Consider the following 18,304-nt stretch of genomic DNA (forward strand, 5'->3'; position numbering starts at 1 on the left):
TCTTGAGTACTGCCCGAGGCCGTGGTATATGGTAGTTGAAATAAAGGTAATGCAAATAAAAGAGAGAATCTTCACCTAAACATTTTCATGTGTGTAATGATAGAGGTGATTAAGAGGCTTCTAACAAACTTTTACAAGTATCTGTCACAATCTGACACCTATCAATTAGAGAGCGTGTAAGAAAAGAAACGTGAGTACCCTTTTGAAAAAACAACAGAACTAGTTTGACAAGGACTGTCACAACAATCTTTTCTTCAAAAACAGTCAATGATCTTACGGAAACTATTATTCACTCTCGTCGACAATTAATTCATGTACAAAGATTTACCTCTGTTCAGTTAGTAAATGGCAAGAAAATTATTGTAAATAAAATCCAATTTTTGATTTTGAACTTGTGAGAGTTTGCTCATTTGTTTACTGCAATGGCGTGGGTAAATCTGGTCTTTCCTCTACAAAAATAAATTCGAATGAGACACTTCAACTAGACACAAGGGGACTTAATGTGGCCTTTTCCCCATTGAATTCCTTCAGTTTCTGTTGTGCAATTTACCATACAAATGTCTAAATTGAATGGACTTGTAAAGACTCACCAAAAGCTTCTTTGTAGTAGAACTGAAAACTTTGCTTTTCCTTTCACTACGAATTGTTTGAGAGAATTCAGGTGTTAAATGAACAAAAGCTCTATCAATTAATTCAATCGTAACCAAATGTCTCATGTTTAAACTTTCCAGGTACTTTTTGGGAAGGATAAAAATTAATTACAGACGGGTTTTAGGCAACTTGTCAACCAATTTCGTGATACTTTTGCTTATACAAATTCAATTTGAAACTAACGTTTTCCGGTCAACCAAAGTTATTTGAAAGAAAGAGAGGAAGGAGAGGATTAATCAGTTATTTATTAGCTTGAGGAAGTGACCGACGTTTTGGCTTAATCATACTGCCCAGCTAGAAAAACGAATTATATTTATGAAAAATGGCAATGAAGGTGGGGATGTACTTGGCGACTTACAAAAGTATTACCGTTGACCGTGGGCAGAGATAGGAAAATACAGACTGTGCTAAGAACCAATAAGATTGCAAGATTTGTTACCATGCTGCCTGAGAAAAAAATAGAGGATGATATAAACTTGTTTTTCCACTGATAGAGGCATTTGCATCCTAGTAGCTTGTCTTTAGAGTTCCAAATAGGAACAGGCACAACAAAAAGCTAGGCACTATAATAGGAACAGGTAAGGCTTAGTAGGAAGAGGCACAGCCTATTAGGATCAGGCACAGCATAATAAGAACTGGCACAGCGTATTAGGAACAGGCACAGCGAATTAGGAACAGGCACAGCGTAATACGAACAGGCACAGCATATTAGGAACAGGCACAGCTTATAAGAAACAGGTACAGCATAAAAGGAACAGGTGCGGCTCATTAGGAACAGGCACAGGGTAATAGCAACAGGCGCACCTAATTAGGAATAGGCATAGCGTATTAGGAACAGACTCAGCATATTAGGAACATACAGTGCGTATTAGGAACAGGCACAACAGAAGAACCGGAGAGGGTCTTGGGTACTAATTAAGATGTCTCAGTACTACTCGCAATCAGTACATGTTCCCAACATTATTGAAGGGGTAGGTAATTTACACTTTTCCACTACGTGCTCTGTGCTGTAGAAGGATCCACAAAAGATTTGTTTTCTCAATATGAGTTTATCTGAGTGGGGTCTAAATAATCTGAAAAATAATTTTCAGGATCTCGTTAATGATATAGACGAATATTCATCAAACTCAGACAGGTTACAATCTGATCGTGGTCCAAATCCTGGAAGCTCATTTGCTAGTTGGGCAGCTGATAACTTCAGGTAAGCTTACTTAAATTTAGAAATATGTAGTTTCTCCATGAAACTTTTATTGACCGACAATGGGCATGGCATTTGACATTTGCAACATGCCTTGAACTAGTGTGGATCCATATGGACGGCGACATAATTAGGCGTATTTACGCTGGCACCTAATGACATTAGTCTAAGAAATGGACAGTTAGTTTATATTGCTTATGTTGAGTAGTAGATAGTGAATTATCGTTGTTCATAGAAACCCTAAGCTCGAACAGTCGGTGAGTTTTCATTGTATTTGTGTATATTGTAATTTTGTTTGTTCTAAGCGTATTTGCTGTTTGCAGAAAACCTCCCTTACTGGTTTAGTTGAGTTTTCGATTTCAAGCATTGTGTGTTTCTGCAAAATAAACAACAAAACTACTTTCAAAAAATACATTCCCATTTACTTAAATGACTTTATGTTTTATGTTCTTGATTATACGGTACTTAACAGTACTTAGGGTGCTGCTCCGAATCTTTTTTTAATAATGAATGTTGGCTTGTTTCTGTTGCTGCTTTACAGAAGTGCATTTCCCGACTTGACAAGGCCAGTAAGAGGAGGACTAGACCCCAGTAGAGGAGACAGCTGTACCCGAACATTTTTTGTTAGAAACACCTTTACAGCCGTCTTTTGTTGTCTCAATGCTAATGGATCAGTCACACCTAATGCTAAGATTCTCTTTTATTGTTTTTTTCCTCTGGACATCCATCAAGCCAAGACATTGATGTAGATAAATTAAAGGAAATTTTTCCAAATTGGTTGAACAATCAAATTACTGAAGCTATGGAGGGTTGCAAAACAATTGATGGGTGCATTTCATCAATTCTGGATACTAAAGGTGAATTTGTTGTGTCTGTACTTTATTTATATAGAAATCTTCTTAAAAGCAAGAAGCTGGACACCTGTGACACAGATATATAGTCTCCAAAAAAAATATTGTGAAACGTTAAGGAAAAGTCAGTGAAGTTGTCAACAGAAATTGTGATTTTAAAGAAAATCCAGGAAAAGTTGAAATTCTTACATCACAACTCATGTAATTTGTGATAATCGGTATTGACACAAATTAATATTTTGCCGACACGGAACAGAGAACTGGGTGCGAGCGTAGTACACGAAGGCTCATGGGTAGTATGTTTGTAAGAAGAGACCGTTGAGAAACTTGTGGCATTCTACGGTCAGCCTTGCCACTAGCACTTTCCCATAAGGTTTATTTTTATTGTGTAATTAGCCTGATATGATTTGTTTTCTTCATTCTCTTCATTGTTTATAGATCAACCTTAAAACCCCAAAGGTGGCGCCACTGCAGTTGGTCGGGGGTACACGGTCCCTATTTTCCTAACAAGAGGTTTTTGGGGTTTACGTGTCCGGCTTTGGCGCATGTAGGACGTTACTTGATGTATCTCTTATCCACTTTGTTGTAAACTCATTGTCACAATTAAAATATATCTTGGGCCTAGCTGACCAACGCGCCCATGCCTCAACCTTTGAGTGTGTTCGGTTGTGTAGTGAAGGCAAAATATCCACTTTGCACCTAACTGGTCAGGGAAATGTCATTGGATCATTGAAGAATGATTTATGTGACAACTTTGATGTAGTGTTGACAATTTTGCTTCTCATTACTTATAAACAGTGCTAGTTTTGTCAGTCAGTCAAAAGTGACACAATTATTCCTTATCTGAGATCTGACAAAACACAAGCCTAAAGATGATATATGTGCTTTTGCAGCTTGGAATGGTATGGGTTTCAAAAGTAGTTACATATCACTTCTCAGATTTTTATTTGCAAGGGTGTTCAACCACTTCCTTGCACAGAAATTGATAGGATGACAGGATCTCCATTTATTTTCATATCCTGAGCAATAAATCTGCACTTTGTTACAAAATATTGGCTAAAAGATGAACAATGCAAACCCTAGTCAAAGCCGTTGAAGATTGAAGATAAATTTTTTAAGAGCGTGTAAACTTAATTAGGCAATATATTCTTTTTGTGTTATGTTTTAATGACAATAACATTGCCTTAAAAACATGAATCCTATAATCAATTTGAATTGCCTAATAAAACATTTTCTTTGTACTGTAGGGCTTCTGCTGAGAGGGTTTTGCAGAATTTTAAACATATTGTGGTGAAACAAGATCAGCCTACCTACCCAATCACTAGTAATCGTTCCAAAGGGAAATTTTTAGAATATAAAAAAAAAAATTGCAGGCTCAAAATTGCAAAAGTCCCCTGGGGTGTATTTTGTATCAGACGGTGGAGATGATGTGATTGGGGAGGATGCAGCAGATGTTGGGGTACGCAGCGAGAGTTTTTCGTCATTGTTATGCAAACATCATTGTTATGCAATGGTCTTCAGTTATTTGAAGGCACTGATGAGCACAAATTGCCTTTCCATTCCCAACAGTTGGTGTTAAGAGGGTTGTTTTCAATGTTGGGGCAGACAATGGCTCATGTGATTACACACACTCATTTTGTTATAATGGGGTTGGCAAGGCCAGTTGCCATTTATTTGGTAACTGGTTGCCCAGAACTGCATGTGCAATAGTGATAATGGATAACATTCCTTATCTTGAAATCAAAGATGTTGGAGCACCTGATGTAATTTGATGAGAAGGAAGAAGAATTTGATCAAGATAATATCAGTAAACTGATGAGTCAGTGTGGAGTATCAGCAGCTCTGGTGACTAAAAATAATGCAACCAAGGTGGAATATTTTATCATTTTATCATTATGTAACTTTTGCATATATTTTAATTATACATATATTTTAATTTACTATTTTACATTTTGTAATATATCTAAAAGTTTTATTATTTAACTTTGTAGTTATTTTAATTTATGCACGACCCCACAAGCTACTAGCTTTAACTACTATTGTGTTAAAATAAAGGTTTATCGTATCGTATCGTATCGCATATGAGTGCATGATATATCAAGTTGTTCACAAATGCTTAGCTCAACTGACACAGCCAAGAGAAAGTCTTGATACTTGCCCAAAGGTCAGTAGTGAAATTTGCAAGACAATTGATGCAGCTGCCGTGAGGTTTGTTGTAATAATAGCAAGCAGCGGTTGTTACCTTCTTTCTGGACTACTTGTAGGAGACGTGTAAGTGAATCTGGCATGTGAATAAAAGACATCTCTCCTTATAATAGAACAAATCCGTTTTAAAGAAAAATGCTCTGCAATAAAAAAGAGTGGGTCTAAAACCAAGACATGTCAAATAAAGAAATACTTTTTAACATTTGACACTGATGTTACCATTATTTGCCCAGAAGTCTATCAAAGATTGCACAGGGGTGCAACTGGCTCACCAAGTTGCTGTTTTAGTTGTTTGCTTGTTTGTTTTTTATGTAAACAGGGATCCTGATCAAAGATGGCCTACTGTACCTTGGAGGTCCTTCTGACCTTATGTCACTTGTCCTATGAAGATTTCAAGAGGGCTTTTGACACAGTCATAAAAGTTCAAGGACAGGGCTATGGACATGCTTGATACATTTTTTATTGTCAGGAAAAGAAATTTTTCATGTTTACATTCTTAATCTGATCACCTAGCTGTACATGTTTCTGCCTTGATGATAATCAGTGTTATCTTATTAAGTCTAGCCTCAAGGAAGTAACAGTATTGAATAATCAATATGTAATACATGGACAGCAACTGATGTGTTACTTTTTACTAAAAGTCTATCTTCATTTGTAAATGATAAACATGAAGAAAACTGGTTATTGATAACATTTCCTCATTCCTTGGTCTCTCCCTGAATTTAAGTCAATTCTACTACTCTTTCTAATTACTTTATGCTAATCTGTTTGCAGCAAAGGAGACACATCTGATGTAGATGTCTATTCCAAAACAGTCACTGTGCGTCAGTGGATCAATTAGCTGATTCATGTAATTCCTGTCTATATCATGTAAAAGACAGTATATTGGTTGAATTTCAAAAGATCCCTGCTGCCAGTTGTGAAGAGGACTGGTCCTTTCACGTCAATGCCATAGGCATCTATCACAGCCTAAACCACAAAATGCAGTGCAATTACTAGAAAGTCATCCACAAACGTCATCCACAAGAAGGGAGTCCAAAGTTTTCCACAGCCTTCAGAAATGCCCTTAACACAGTTTCTGCCTTGTTATTGGTACTTCAGCAAAGATACATGATTTTCCTGCTATAATCTTCAATGGCAGCATGTGTGACAAGGCCCCACCTTTTTTAAGGCCTTCTTTTCACTACTACTAAAGTAGTGTTCATTGCTGCGAAGATCGCTTCCATATTCACGTCTTTAACCGCAGTTCAAATATATGACTTTCATATATTCACAACTGTTTATTCATCACTTCACGGCTTTATTTGAAACTAACACAGTGACCAGCTCCCTGGTGGCTTGGTAGAGCACTGCACCGGTATCGCAGAGGTCATGGTTCAAATCCTGTACAGGCCAGAATTTTTTTCAGGCCTTCTTTTCACTACTACGTAAGTAATGCTCATTACCGCGAAGATTCTTCCATATTCACATCTTAAATAAATGACTTCCATATATTCACAACCGTTTATTCATCACTTCACGGGTTTATTTGGAACCAACACAGTGACCAGCTCCCAGGTGGCTTGTTAGCTCAGTTGGTAGAGCAATGCACCGGCATAACAGAGGTCATGGTTCAAATCCCGTACAGGCCTGAATTTTTATTCAGGCTTTCTTTTCACTACTACTTAAGTAGTGTTCCTTACTGTGAAGATCGCTTTCATATTCACGTCTTTAAACGTAGTTCAAATATACGACTTCCATATATTCACAACCGTTTATTGATCAGTTCACAGGTATATTTGGAACCAACTCAGTGACCAGCTCCCAGTTAGCTTGTTAGCTCAGTTGATAGAGCACTGCATTGGTATCGCAGAGGTCATGGTTCAAATCCCGTACAGGCCTGAATTTTTTTTTCTTGTAGCCACTTTTTGGGAACTGTTGAAGTATACCTAACACGATAGTGTCTAAATCACCTTTGCTTAAGTTTGCATATTGAGAAGAAATTGATATCCCATTTGAACGGAGTCATCTTCTCACAGTTGATTCACTCACTTTTAACATGCATGCCATGGTACTTACATTACATTTATTTTCAACAGACATTTTGAGGACCTCTCTTGGATCGTTTAAGGCTGGATATCCTGGAGAACCAGAAAATGCATTCTCTATATGGAATGCACTTGACTGGCTAATCTGTTGGATTTCCCTTAAGGCCTCCTCCACCATGATGAAAATCTCTTCTGCTTGATCAACAAATGTCACTGGGATATTGTAATTAAGAGATGAAATGTTGAGGATAATGATGGCCCCTTCACATTTATATTGTACATAGTCGGCACATTTGTCAGTTAAATTTCCACTTTGTATAAATCGTAGGACTTCTTGAAGCATTCTTTTTGTATGAGTGAGCACCATATCTTTTCCATCCAACTCAGAATATTAAGCCAGATCATTAATCTTCATTTGTTTCACTTGCTTCTAAAGTATTCATTTAATATTCTCGGAAAGAAACAAAATTTTCCCTTCTTACAAGGTTAAAAAGGGTTTTGTTTTTACACAAATGTATTCTTAAATTCACCATCAACAATTGCGAGTCACACATTACGGTTTAGAGATAAATGATTAATCCCATTTGCTTACACAAGTTTACTACACAGATCAATACTTCAACACTTACTCAAATACCGCGCTCTGGTAGCCATCTTAAATTGCCTCTCACAAGGCCCTCTGGGAATTTTAGTGCTCAGTGCTCCTAGTAAGCTGTGCCTGTCCTTATTACGCCATCCTTTTTCCTAATAAGCTGTGCTCAGCTATGTCTGTTCTTAAGAGGCTGTGCCTTTCTTAATACGCTGTGCCTGTTCCTAATACGTTATGCCTGTTCCCAGTAAGCTGTGCCTGTTCCTAATTAGCTGTGCCTGTTCCTATTTCATTGCCTGGCTTTCTGTTGTGCCTGCTTCTATTTGGAACTGGATTTTGACCCTGATCCTGCTTTATACTTGTCCCTTGATACTAGGCCTAAGCCCTACAGCTAATTTCATAAACCTCTCATGATTCATAAAGGAATTTTCTTTCCATTCTTCTGCAGCGATCCGTTCCAATAACAAAGATGTCCGCAAAAACCTTGTTCTGTTTGTTCTCTTCCTTATTTCTGTAAGCACCAATAAAAGCTGTACTTTTTGACATTACTATGGTTGCAGTTTGCTCAAAGACTGGATCACAGCGGGAAATTCCATGTGTTTTGATATGAAGTAGTTCACCTTAAAAAAGCAAGGTAATTGCATGAGGGGCAAATCTTCTCTGAATAGTTTCCTGTATATCAATTTGTCAAAATTGTGCATGAATCCCTCATCAGCTGCCACAAGAACTCATGAATGTGCAAATATTGTTTTTGACCAAAAAGCCAGGAATTTCATTGAATTTCCTCGACAAGCATTTGCATGACTTTTGTACAATACTGCAACAATAGCACAATCCCACGATGGGTACCCATATGCCCAACCACAGCCAGCTCATACCTGTTCTGTACATGAGAACAAATCTCTCTAAAACTTTCCTGGGCCATGACAATACACAGAAGCCAAGGACTAACTTTGCAAAAGGCTTGGATTGACACCAGGAAAACTGGAAGAACTTCAGGCTTTTCAGATGTTGCAATTAGCGGTAAGAAAAATATCTTCTTTTATCATGCAGCTGGCAGTGCCCATAGGCAATATGAAGCAAATCCTTTGATCTAATTGGCTACCCGACTGGGCAAGGTGGGCTCAGAAAAAAATTCACCTGAGTGGAACTTCAAATTTTGTAATTTGGGCTATTGATGCAATGGGGTCAACAAGAGCAGCAGTAGAAATGCAAAACGAAATCTTTCAAAGAAAGAGAGAAAACGGATGGTGGAGAGTACCCACCTGACACTTCAACATCTTTTCAGTGGAGCATTCAGCATTCCCTGAAAAAGGCTGCCTCCAACATAAGTTGGGGTTCCAAGGCGCTGATAGCTTGTTGTTGACCACAGCACAGACAAACTTTTCACTTACAAATAATTTGGCACCTCAAAACTGACAGTCTGCAATGTACTGTATGGTCAAAATATTTAGAGAAGTTGCTCACTTTTGAGCTGTGGAGATGAATGGATGGAAGATGGAAATTAACCTTATTTTCCGTATTTCCTGCAGTAAAACACTACAGGAAACCAGGTGATGACATTTGGCACATGAAAAGTCAATTGGGAAAGAACTAAATTGACAAATTTCTTTCCAGGGCTGCCAAAAATGCTGGAACACACGGCAGAGGCACCAACCACTATGAACTGCAGTTTTATGAAAATTCCATGAATTTCATGTGAAAAACCCATGAAGATCATTTCATGGCCCATGAATACTGCAAAATGAAATTTCATGGGGTTATTTTTAGCCCTGAATTTTCCATGAATTAGGGGAATTTTTTTCATGACCCATGAATTTCTTCAAAGTCTATTTTTATGACCCATTGATTTGCCATGAAAGTCACCAGAATTAATTTCATGACCCATGAATGTCTTTATATGCCTACTTTCATGACCCATGAATTTCTTCAAAGTCTACTTTCATGACCCATTAGTTTCCCCAGAAAGTCATCAGAATGAATTTCATGCCCATGAATTGCAATCAAACAGCATTTCATGGGCTAACAATTTATTTGTTTTGGGAGAACAAAATTAATGGGCCATGAATATTCCCTGAAATCTGTCGCCCATGAATTTCATTGATGAATCCATAGGCCATTAAAAGTGGTATTAATGAGTTCATCACAGTCACTGATTTATCAACGAGCTGACTTTCATGATCCGTGGAACTGACTTGTTATAAATTTATCCACTGATGGAATTTTGGTGTACAGCGCGAAAACTGTCGAATGAAAATGTCCCTAAACATCTTAAGTGGCCTTTGTTAACGTAAAATGTACAGGAAATCACAAAACAATGACTAAAAACAATGGATCTTCAATTTGCTCCTTTGTTGAGACAAATGGGGATGGAGGCAATAACCCAGATGTTTTGGGGGCCTTTTTGCCTGCGCCGTGCCTGGACAACTTTGTTGAATTTTTTCTGCCTCACTGCTGGCTTTGATTGTTAGCCATGACTCTGGAAACCTGTTCAAGGCCTTCTCTTACATTCTTGCGGCTGAGGAATCTTCTAGGGCTTTTCCAGTAAGGCACCTGCAGAGTACAGATGCTTAAGTTGCACAGCAATAGTACGCATTGCATCTACACGAAATGTGGAACAAAACAAGGAAAAATCAATCACTTTGTCACCTCAATTGAATAGTGTGCAAATGTAACCTAAAAAAAATGCTATTTTTACCTCGTTCATAGAGTCGCCGGTTAACAGAGTCAGGCCATCTTCTCAGTCGGGATGAAACGTTACCTTCATGTATTCATTGCTTCGAATTCCAAATACCGAACATCTTTTTGTGCTGCTTTATTTTGTAAGATTACAGACGCAGCAACGAGACCTCTTTGGAGTCATTTCGTAACGTTAAACACGATAACCTGTGAGGTCACTGTGTGACCGCTGACCTATGATGGCTGCGATGACCTAAGGTCACCACGTGAAAGTACACGTGATTTACGAAGAAGTGGCGGTTTTTTTCGTACCTCGAACGGAATGGTTCCATTCCAATTGCATTTCTCGTAGTGTTTGTGTAGCAGTCTCTTTTTTTCCAGATCAACGCAATGGACCGTCTGAAAAGTTTTTTCAAAGAGGTTTCCTCAAGATGAAGTTATCGATATGCATTACAATATGAAGAGGTAAGTTCAAGCTTGGTCATCTTATTACGCGTAAACATCGGAGCGCGCGCGCTAACTATTGATTTAACTTGAAAATTTTTATTCTGTGATCATCTGGCGAAACATCACATCACGACCGTTCTTAGGAATAAAAAATACAGTCAAATTCTGAATACGAAATACCTCACCTCACTTCCACAGTGCCTTGCTTAGTATCTGACGGCTTCATGTTGAAAAGAACCTGTTTTGGCGAGTTATCCATTTCTAGGTTTACTACGTACATAAGAAAGGCTCTTAGATAACTGATGATGTGCTCCCTTTATTTTGCAAACAGTAAAGAGTGTTGGTCTACAAAACTGATGAAAGGAAATGCAAACTTGCTAAAGCAGCCTATCTTGGTCAAAATGATGATGAAGATGCAAATAGTAATGATAACCGAAAGAAGGATGGCACATTCAGGTGGCCAAAACAGAGAGACACTGACATAGTCAGCCATAGATATATCTTCACACATGCAAGAGTGCAGAAAGTTGGTAATTGTTTTGTTGTTAGTTACCTTGAGAGTATCGATCACAAGTGTAAAACATATCAAGAAATTTACATGAATGCTGTTACATAAATAGACATTATAATAACTGTCCATAACATTTTACACATGATATTAGACGAAGGAAATTATATTTGAAGTTTAGACAAAAATACATCAAACCAGTGAGTATATTTTCAATAATTTCGTCCAAATATTTTTCACATCAAATTTATTTATAATATACCTTCAAAATAGTTTAAATAAACAGAAATATAGGAGCAGAATCTGTCTCCACAAGGAAAATCAGTGATATCAAAATAGAGCTAAAAATCATTAACATCTTAATTTTATGCAAAAAATTTCATTCCAACTTTTTTTATTTAAGAAAGTGTAAACTGAATTATCACAATTTTGGAATCCTAAAGTAATATTTATGTACAGCTGGTGAAACAAAATAAACTATCAGAGAATCCAGAATTCTGGTCATGTCTTTCATGTGTGTGTGCTTGTACAACAGGACCAAGAAGTTTCACAGATAGGTTAGTTCTTCAGTGTATAATTTAAGTGATAGTGTATGTATTACAGTTATGGTATACTGCAAGCTTTACACTGTAGTACAGTCTTTGGTACAAGAAAAGTGAAGAATTTTTAATTCCAAATTCATAGGGTTTCCAAAGAATTTTCATGGTGCTTGCATATTCCTAACAACCCCATGAAAACTAACTGGCAATTAACTTTCATGTGCCATGAAAAAACCATGTAGAGGCCATGAAAATTCAAGGAAAATTTTCATGGTCAATGAATTTTTTACATATTCACAGGATATTCATGGGTCATGATTTGCTGCAACCCATTAAAAACTAGTGAACTTTGACACCATGAAATTTTGGGCTTGAAATTCATGGGTTTCTCAGTACCTTTGAAAAGGCCATGAAATGCCATTTTCATGGGTATTTCATGGCTTCTAGGTCACTTTACTCAATATTTCATGGGTCATGAATATGGAAATTTTCACAGGTCTTTTTTTCATGGCACTGAGACCATGAAAATGTCATTGATTTAACCATGAAAATCCTGTGAAAAATCTGTGAATTTACAATGAATTATTTCACAAGATTTTCATGGGTTTTGAGTTCATAGTGAACCATTCTGTGTGGAAAACATCCATCTCATGTCAGACCATTTTAAAGACAACTTTCACAGAGCTTACATCCATACTGAATTTCCGTATTATATTAAAGGCAGATTTTATGGGGAGAAAGCAAGAGATACAGTTGGGCAAACCACCAAAAGAAGTGTTTGGACCATGCCCTCAGAGAACATCTTTCTGGTGACTTTTTTTCATGTGGGTATCATTATGCGTATTGCTCTCCTGCAAAATGTACGGTTATCAACCTTCCTACTGGTTAATGTCAAAAGACTGTTGCACTGTCAATTTACAAGGCAAACACTTTCTTTTGGAAAGTGCCAGTATTGCTTCATCTAATAAGGCCAACAACACACAAGCTTGCTGCAAGAATGCTTCTCAATTTGTGGTCCCCAGAATACTCTCAAAAGAGATCCACATGTTACCTAAGAGGACAGAAGGTTTTTGCCTTACTAGTGAGATATTTACCAAGAGTTTTGAGTTGCCAAAAAGCATGAATCACTTTGAGTCATGTTCTGGTATTTGTCACTGCCCCTTTAGAGGAGCCAGTCCTGAGATTTGTCCTTCGCCCATCTATTAATTTATGTGAGGAATGTAGTAAGGTACATGTCAAGATCATCTAGTAACAATACCTTTTATAAATTGGGCAGTGCTACTTACTGAATATGGAACTTTATTTTATACATACTGAGATTTTTGCAAGGAAATCTGTTGTCTAAAACTCAGTCGACAGCTGTTTACAGCCAATCAAATCAGAAAAACAACAATTCCACGCGTGGAGAAATAATTTTTTCCAATCACGAAGAACCTGTGAGAAGTACTGGATTTCTGCACCTTCTCCTCTTCCTGCTGTTATAGTGTTGAGTAATTTCTATAGCGAGCCCGCAGAACCAGCGGTTACTGGTATGTAACATGTGCTTATGTGACAATACAGTTAGTGTGAAGTCCACCATCTTGTGTCATCTTAATGATTTTCCTTCGCCTTCCCACGAGAACATAACATATCTGGCGACGAGGATGGGATTATGCTGAGCTTAGGCAAAATAGAAGAATTCAACCCAGCTTCCAAGAGTATTAATCGCTACCTGGAGCGATTGGAACAGTACTTCAAAGCAAACAGTGTTCCTGCCGATTCTGGCGACTCCCACAAGCAAAGGGCCATTTTAATTTCTGTCATCAGGGCCAAAGCTTACGACATCCTTTCGGACCTGTGTTCCCAACAGCGCCTTTGGCGAAAATGTACACACAGCTTTCGACTATCCTCAAGAACCATTTTGCACCACAGAAACTGGTCATAGCCGAGCGATAAAGACTTCACAATTGCATCCAATGCAAAGGTGAGAGCGTTTCGACATTCGTTACCAGCTTAAAACATCTGGCCTCCACTTGTCGGTTTGGCGCACATCTAAACAAAGCTTTGCGTGATTGTCTCGTCTGTGGTCTACGTAAAACAAGGAAACGCAAAAGAAATTGCTAACCGAAGAACACACCTTCAATAGTGCATTGAAGGTCACCCTAAGCACCGGGGCTGCAGAAAAGGACGTGGCTGCGTTTTCTCAAGATGGTGCAACTCCAATAAACAAGGTGGATTCAGGAAATCGTCGTGATGCTCATCCCCCAAAACAACGCAAGCCTCCCGGGAAGGCCCAAGGCAAATCGCTCCCCCCTGGCCACAAAAACAACAACAGCACGTCAGAATGCCTCAGCTGCGGGAAGATGGGTTATGCCTGCTCTCAGTGCAAATACAGGAATTACACTTGCCATTCCTGTGGAAGAGCCGGTCACATCACCGAGGTGTGCAAAAGCAAACCACAAAAGATTAACAAGGTGGAAGAAACAGAGCCTTCTCAGGTCAGTTCTCATGATTCAGTTGATCCATTCTCGACTTCACTGTGCAATTTGGGCTCGGGTAGCAATGGCATTGAGGTACCAGTCAAACTGAATGGAACTCCCCTCTTCATGGAACTAGACACTGGTGCTGGAGTCTCTTTCATCTCCAGTGAGACATACACAAGGCATTTCAAGGACACACCTCCCGTCCATCCAACACTCGCCTGCACACTTACACAGGACACCCAGTAAAGGTATCTGGTCAACTGGAAGTGCACCTCACATACCAAGACCAGAGTGCTGATGTCCCACTTAGAGTAGTGGAAGGCTCCGGACCATCTCTTTTTGGAAGAGACTGGTTATCACATGTAAAGCTTGACTGGAAGAAGATATGCAGTATTTGTTTATCTGACACAGGCCTACCACAGGATGTCAAGTCACGATTGCACACTGTTATCCAGTCCTACCCTGAGGTTTTAAGGCCAGGCCTTGGCACACCAAAGGCATTACAGCCAAATTGGAAATGAAATCAGATGCCCAGCCCAAGTTTTACAAGGCACACCCAGTCCCCTATTCACTCCAAGAGGCCGTAGAGGCTGAGTACAGCCAATTAGAAGCTGAGAGCATCGTTGAAAAGGTCGAATTCAGTGAGAGGGCGACTCCAATGGTTCATGTACCTAAATCGGACGGTACCACAAGATCCTGCAAAGACTATGCGGTTACTGTCAACCCGCAGCTCAATGTTCCTCAGTGTCCAATCCCTTTGCCTGAGGACGTCTTTGTCAAACTGCAAGGTGGACAGAGATTCACTAAGCTCGATCTAAAGAGCGCCTATCAGCAGCTTCCCTTGGATCCTGACAGCCAAACATTTGTCACAATACCCACCGAGGATTATACCGCTACAAGAGACTGCCTTTTAGTATTGCTTCATCACCTGCTATATTCCAGTGTACCATGGATGTCATTCTTCAAGGTCTTGACAATGTGGCAAGCATCCAGGACGATATCCTTATCACTGGTAGAGATGATGATCACCACACCAAGAACCTAGACAGTGTCCTCAACCGTCTAGACAGCTATGGTCTACGACTGCAGCTCAGTAAATGCAAGTTTATGCAGAAATCCGTGACATACATGGGCTGTGTTATTTCAGCCAGTGGAATCTCCCCAACAGAGGAGAAGATCGAAGCCATCAAGCAAGTGTCATGCCCTGAGAACTCCACTCAGTTAAGAGCCTTCCTTGGGATGATCAATTACCATGGAAAATTCATTCGCAACCTGAGCACAATTCTCCAACCACTAAATCAGCTCCTGCAGAAAAACCAGGAATTTAAGTGGTCCTCCCAGTGTGAGCAAGCCTTCAACAAAGTCAAGGACTCACTCTCATCCTCCAATGTGTTAGTCCACTATGATCCAAGCCTTCCAGTGATCCTTGAAAACGACGCAAGCCAGTATGGTATTGGAGCCGTCGTTCTGCACCGCTTCCTTAATGGCAACGAGCGACCCATTGCTTATGCTTCCAGATCGTTAAACTCATCCAAGAGAAACTACAGCCAGATCGAGAAGGAAGGCTTTGCCATCATCTTTGGCATCACTAAATATTACATGTATCTTTTTGGGGGAAAGTTCACGCTCCGAACTGACCGCAAACCCTTGCTAAAGATCTTTGCTCCTGACTCAGCCACACCAGTCCTGGCAGTAGCTAGACTGCAGTGTTGGTCTCTCCTTCTATCCTCATACCATTACCAAATTGAATTCAAGCCACACCAGTCCTGGCAGTAGCTAGACTGCAGTGTTGGTCTCTCCTTCTATCCTCATACCATTACCAAATTGAATTCAAGCCATCTGCTGAAGTAGCCAGTGTGGACGCCTTGTCTCGGTTAACTCTCCAGTTTAAGAAAGATGCAAGCGTTGAAGAGGAGATATTCTTCATGGCTAGTCAGCAGCTAAACCGGCACCCAGTTTCTGCCACGGAAATTGCCAAGGAGACTTCCAGGAATCCTACATTGGCTAAGGCACTAACACTTACCCTTGACAGTTGGCCTCTCCATTTCTGTGCTGATCCTCAGCTCAAGCCATACTTCACACGCAGGAATGAGCTTTCTGTGGAGGAAGGCTGCCTCATGTTGGGTATGCAAACTATCATTCTGCCCACCTTAAGACCACCAATCCTGAGAGTACTTCATGAAGCCCATCCCGGAATAGCTCGCATGAAGGCTATGGCACGCAGTCATGTCTGGTGGCCAGGAATTGACAGCGACATCGAGGATACTGTGCGTGAATTCCAGCAGTGTCACAGAACCAGAAATGCTTCCCCAGCTTCACCACTGCTTCCTTGGTCTTAGCCCACCACTCTGTGGCGACGCTTACACCTAGACTTCGCAACTCACCATTCCAACCACTACCTTGTAGTAGTCGATGCTCACTCCAAGTGGCCAGAAGTGTTTGGTCCAATGAAGACAACAACCGCAGGAGCAACCTGCAATGCCTTGCGCAGTGTCTTTGCAAGATATGGCCTCCCAGCCCAAATAGTCAGCGATGGACCGCCTTTCCAGTCTGTGGAGTATAGTGAATTCCTGCAGCAGAATGGTATTTAGAGAATATTGGTGTCCTCATACCATCCATCATCTAATGGTTTGGCAGAAAGGTTCGTCCAGACTTTCAAGTATGCTTTGGAGTCTTCTGTGGCTGATCCTGCCTGCACTCCACAACAGCAGATCACTAGATTTCTCCTATCTTACAGAAGCACACCCCATGCCACTACAGGGTCATCACCTGCCAAGCTCTTCCTGGGACGCGACCTTCGCACTTGTCTTTCCCTGACATGTCCTGACCTTGCTAGTCGTGTGGCCTGCCAGTAAGGCAAAATGAAGTCTAATCATGACAAGCATGCCAAGTTCCAAGACGTAGCTGTTGGCGACACTGTATTGGCACGTGACTATGTATCCAGTCGCAAGTGGCAATCTGGTACAGTGGTACAGCAGACCGCACCCCATTCCAACAGTGTTCAGCAACAAGATGGTCAGACTTGGAGGCGACACCTCGACGACATTCTTCTGAACAGTTCAAGTTCAGGAACCACTAAAGCAGAGGAAGCACCCACTGAGGGAGATCTTCAAGATTACCCTGGAGAAGCAAACAGCTCCACTCCAGAAGATTGTGGACCAGAGGATCCACCCCCTACTGCTACCCCTGCTAGTCCTGAACTACGCCGATCTAAACGCACCCCAAAACCACCTCAGAGGTTGATTGAAGAACTTTGAGTGAACATTGTTATGCAGTTTTGAACATTGCTAAAGGACATTTAAAACTGTCTCGAGGACATATTTCAGATAAACATTTTGAGTTTCTTGTGCATTACATTTCCTAATTAGTTTCGTTGCATGACAGTTCATCTCCGCGGGGAGGTGTTATAGTGTTGAGTAATTTCTATAGCGAGCCCGCGGTACCAGCGGTTACTGGTATGTAACATGTGCTTATGTGACAATACAGTTAGTGTGAAGTCCGCCATCTTGTGTCATCTTAATAATTTTCCTTCGCCTTCCCACAAGAACATAACACCTGCCCCGTCAGTTTACTTGAAACTTAGCTTCGTTGTTTGTTGTGTAAAAATTTTGAAAGGGGTTTGGAATTCTGTAGTCAAACTTGTTTCCTAAAATTAGCTCTTTGACATGGCTGTAACCTCAAGTTTACAATTTCCTGCACTACAAAAGCCCGAAAATGAGTTTATTTGGAAGCAGGAAAACAAGAACATGCTATCAAAACATGGGAAGACATTGCCATTTTAAAGGCGTTTTTGAAAGAAAAAGAATGAGGAGAGAAAACTGGAAGAGATTCCACCATAGCAGCTAAATGATTTCTTGAGTGAATTTATAATAACTGTCAAGTGAAAAGATGGGGACAAATTTGAACCTTCAAGCCTCAGAGGATTGCTTTCCAGCATCAACCTTCACTTGAAAGCTTGTAAATATCCAAAGAACATAATGGAGGACCTTGAGTTTGAACAAACTTGGAGGCTCGAAGCAGGCAACTGAAAAGATAGGGAAGGGCAACAAGCCAAACACAACAGAGGTTATGACAGACAAGGAGGTCAACATTCTATCCATGAAAAACCTGCTTGGAGTGCTGAGGCTTTATTGAACACATTGTGGTTT

The 18,304-nt window shown here is 40.0% G+C and overlaps 1 protein-coding gene across 1 annotated transcript; it reads left to right on the forward strand.

The window, feature by feature from the left end:
* The first annotated feature begins 17,017 nt into the window (after window positions 1-17,017).
* On the forward strand, window positions 17,018-17,413 carry LOC131798534 (uncharacterized). The gene has a single exon (XM_059116184.2). It carries the CDS (start codon window positions 17,018-17,020, stop codon window positions 17,411-17,413), a length of 396 nt encoding a protein of 131 aa, XP_058972167.2.
* The last annotated feature ends 891 nt before the right edge of the window (window positions 17,414-18,304 follow it).

The sequence above is a fragment of the Pocillopora verrucosa genome, chromosome 8 (assembly GCF_036669915.1).
Source record: "Pocillopora verrucosa isolate sample1 chromosome 8, ASM3666991v2, whole genome shotgun sequence".
Lineage (NCBI taxonomy): Eukaryota > Metazoa > Cnidaria > Anthozoa > Scleractinia > Pocilloporidae > Pocillopora > Pocillopora verrucosa.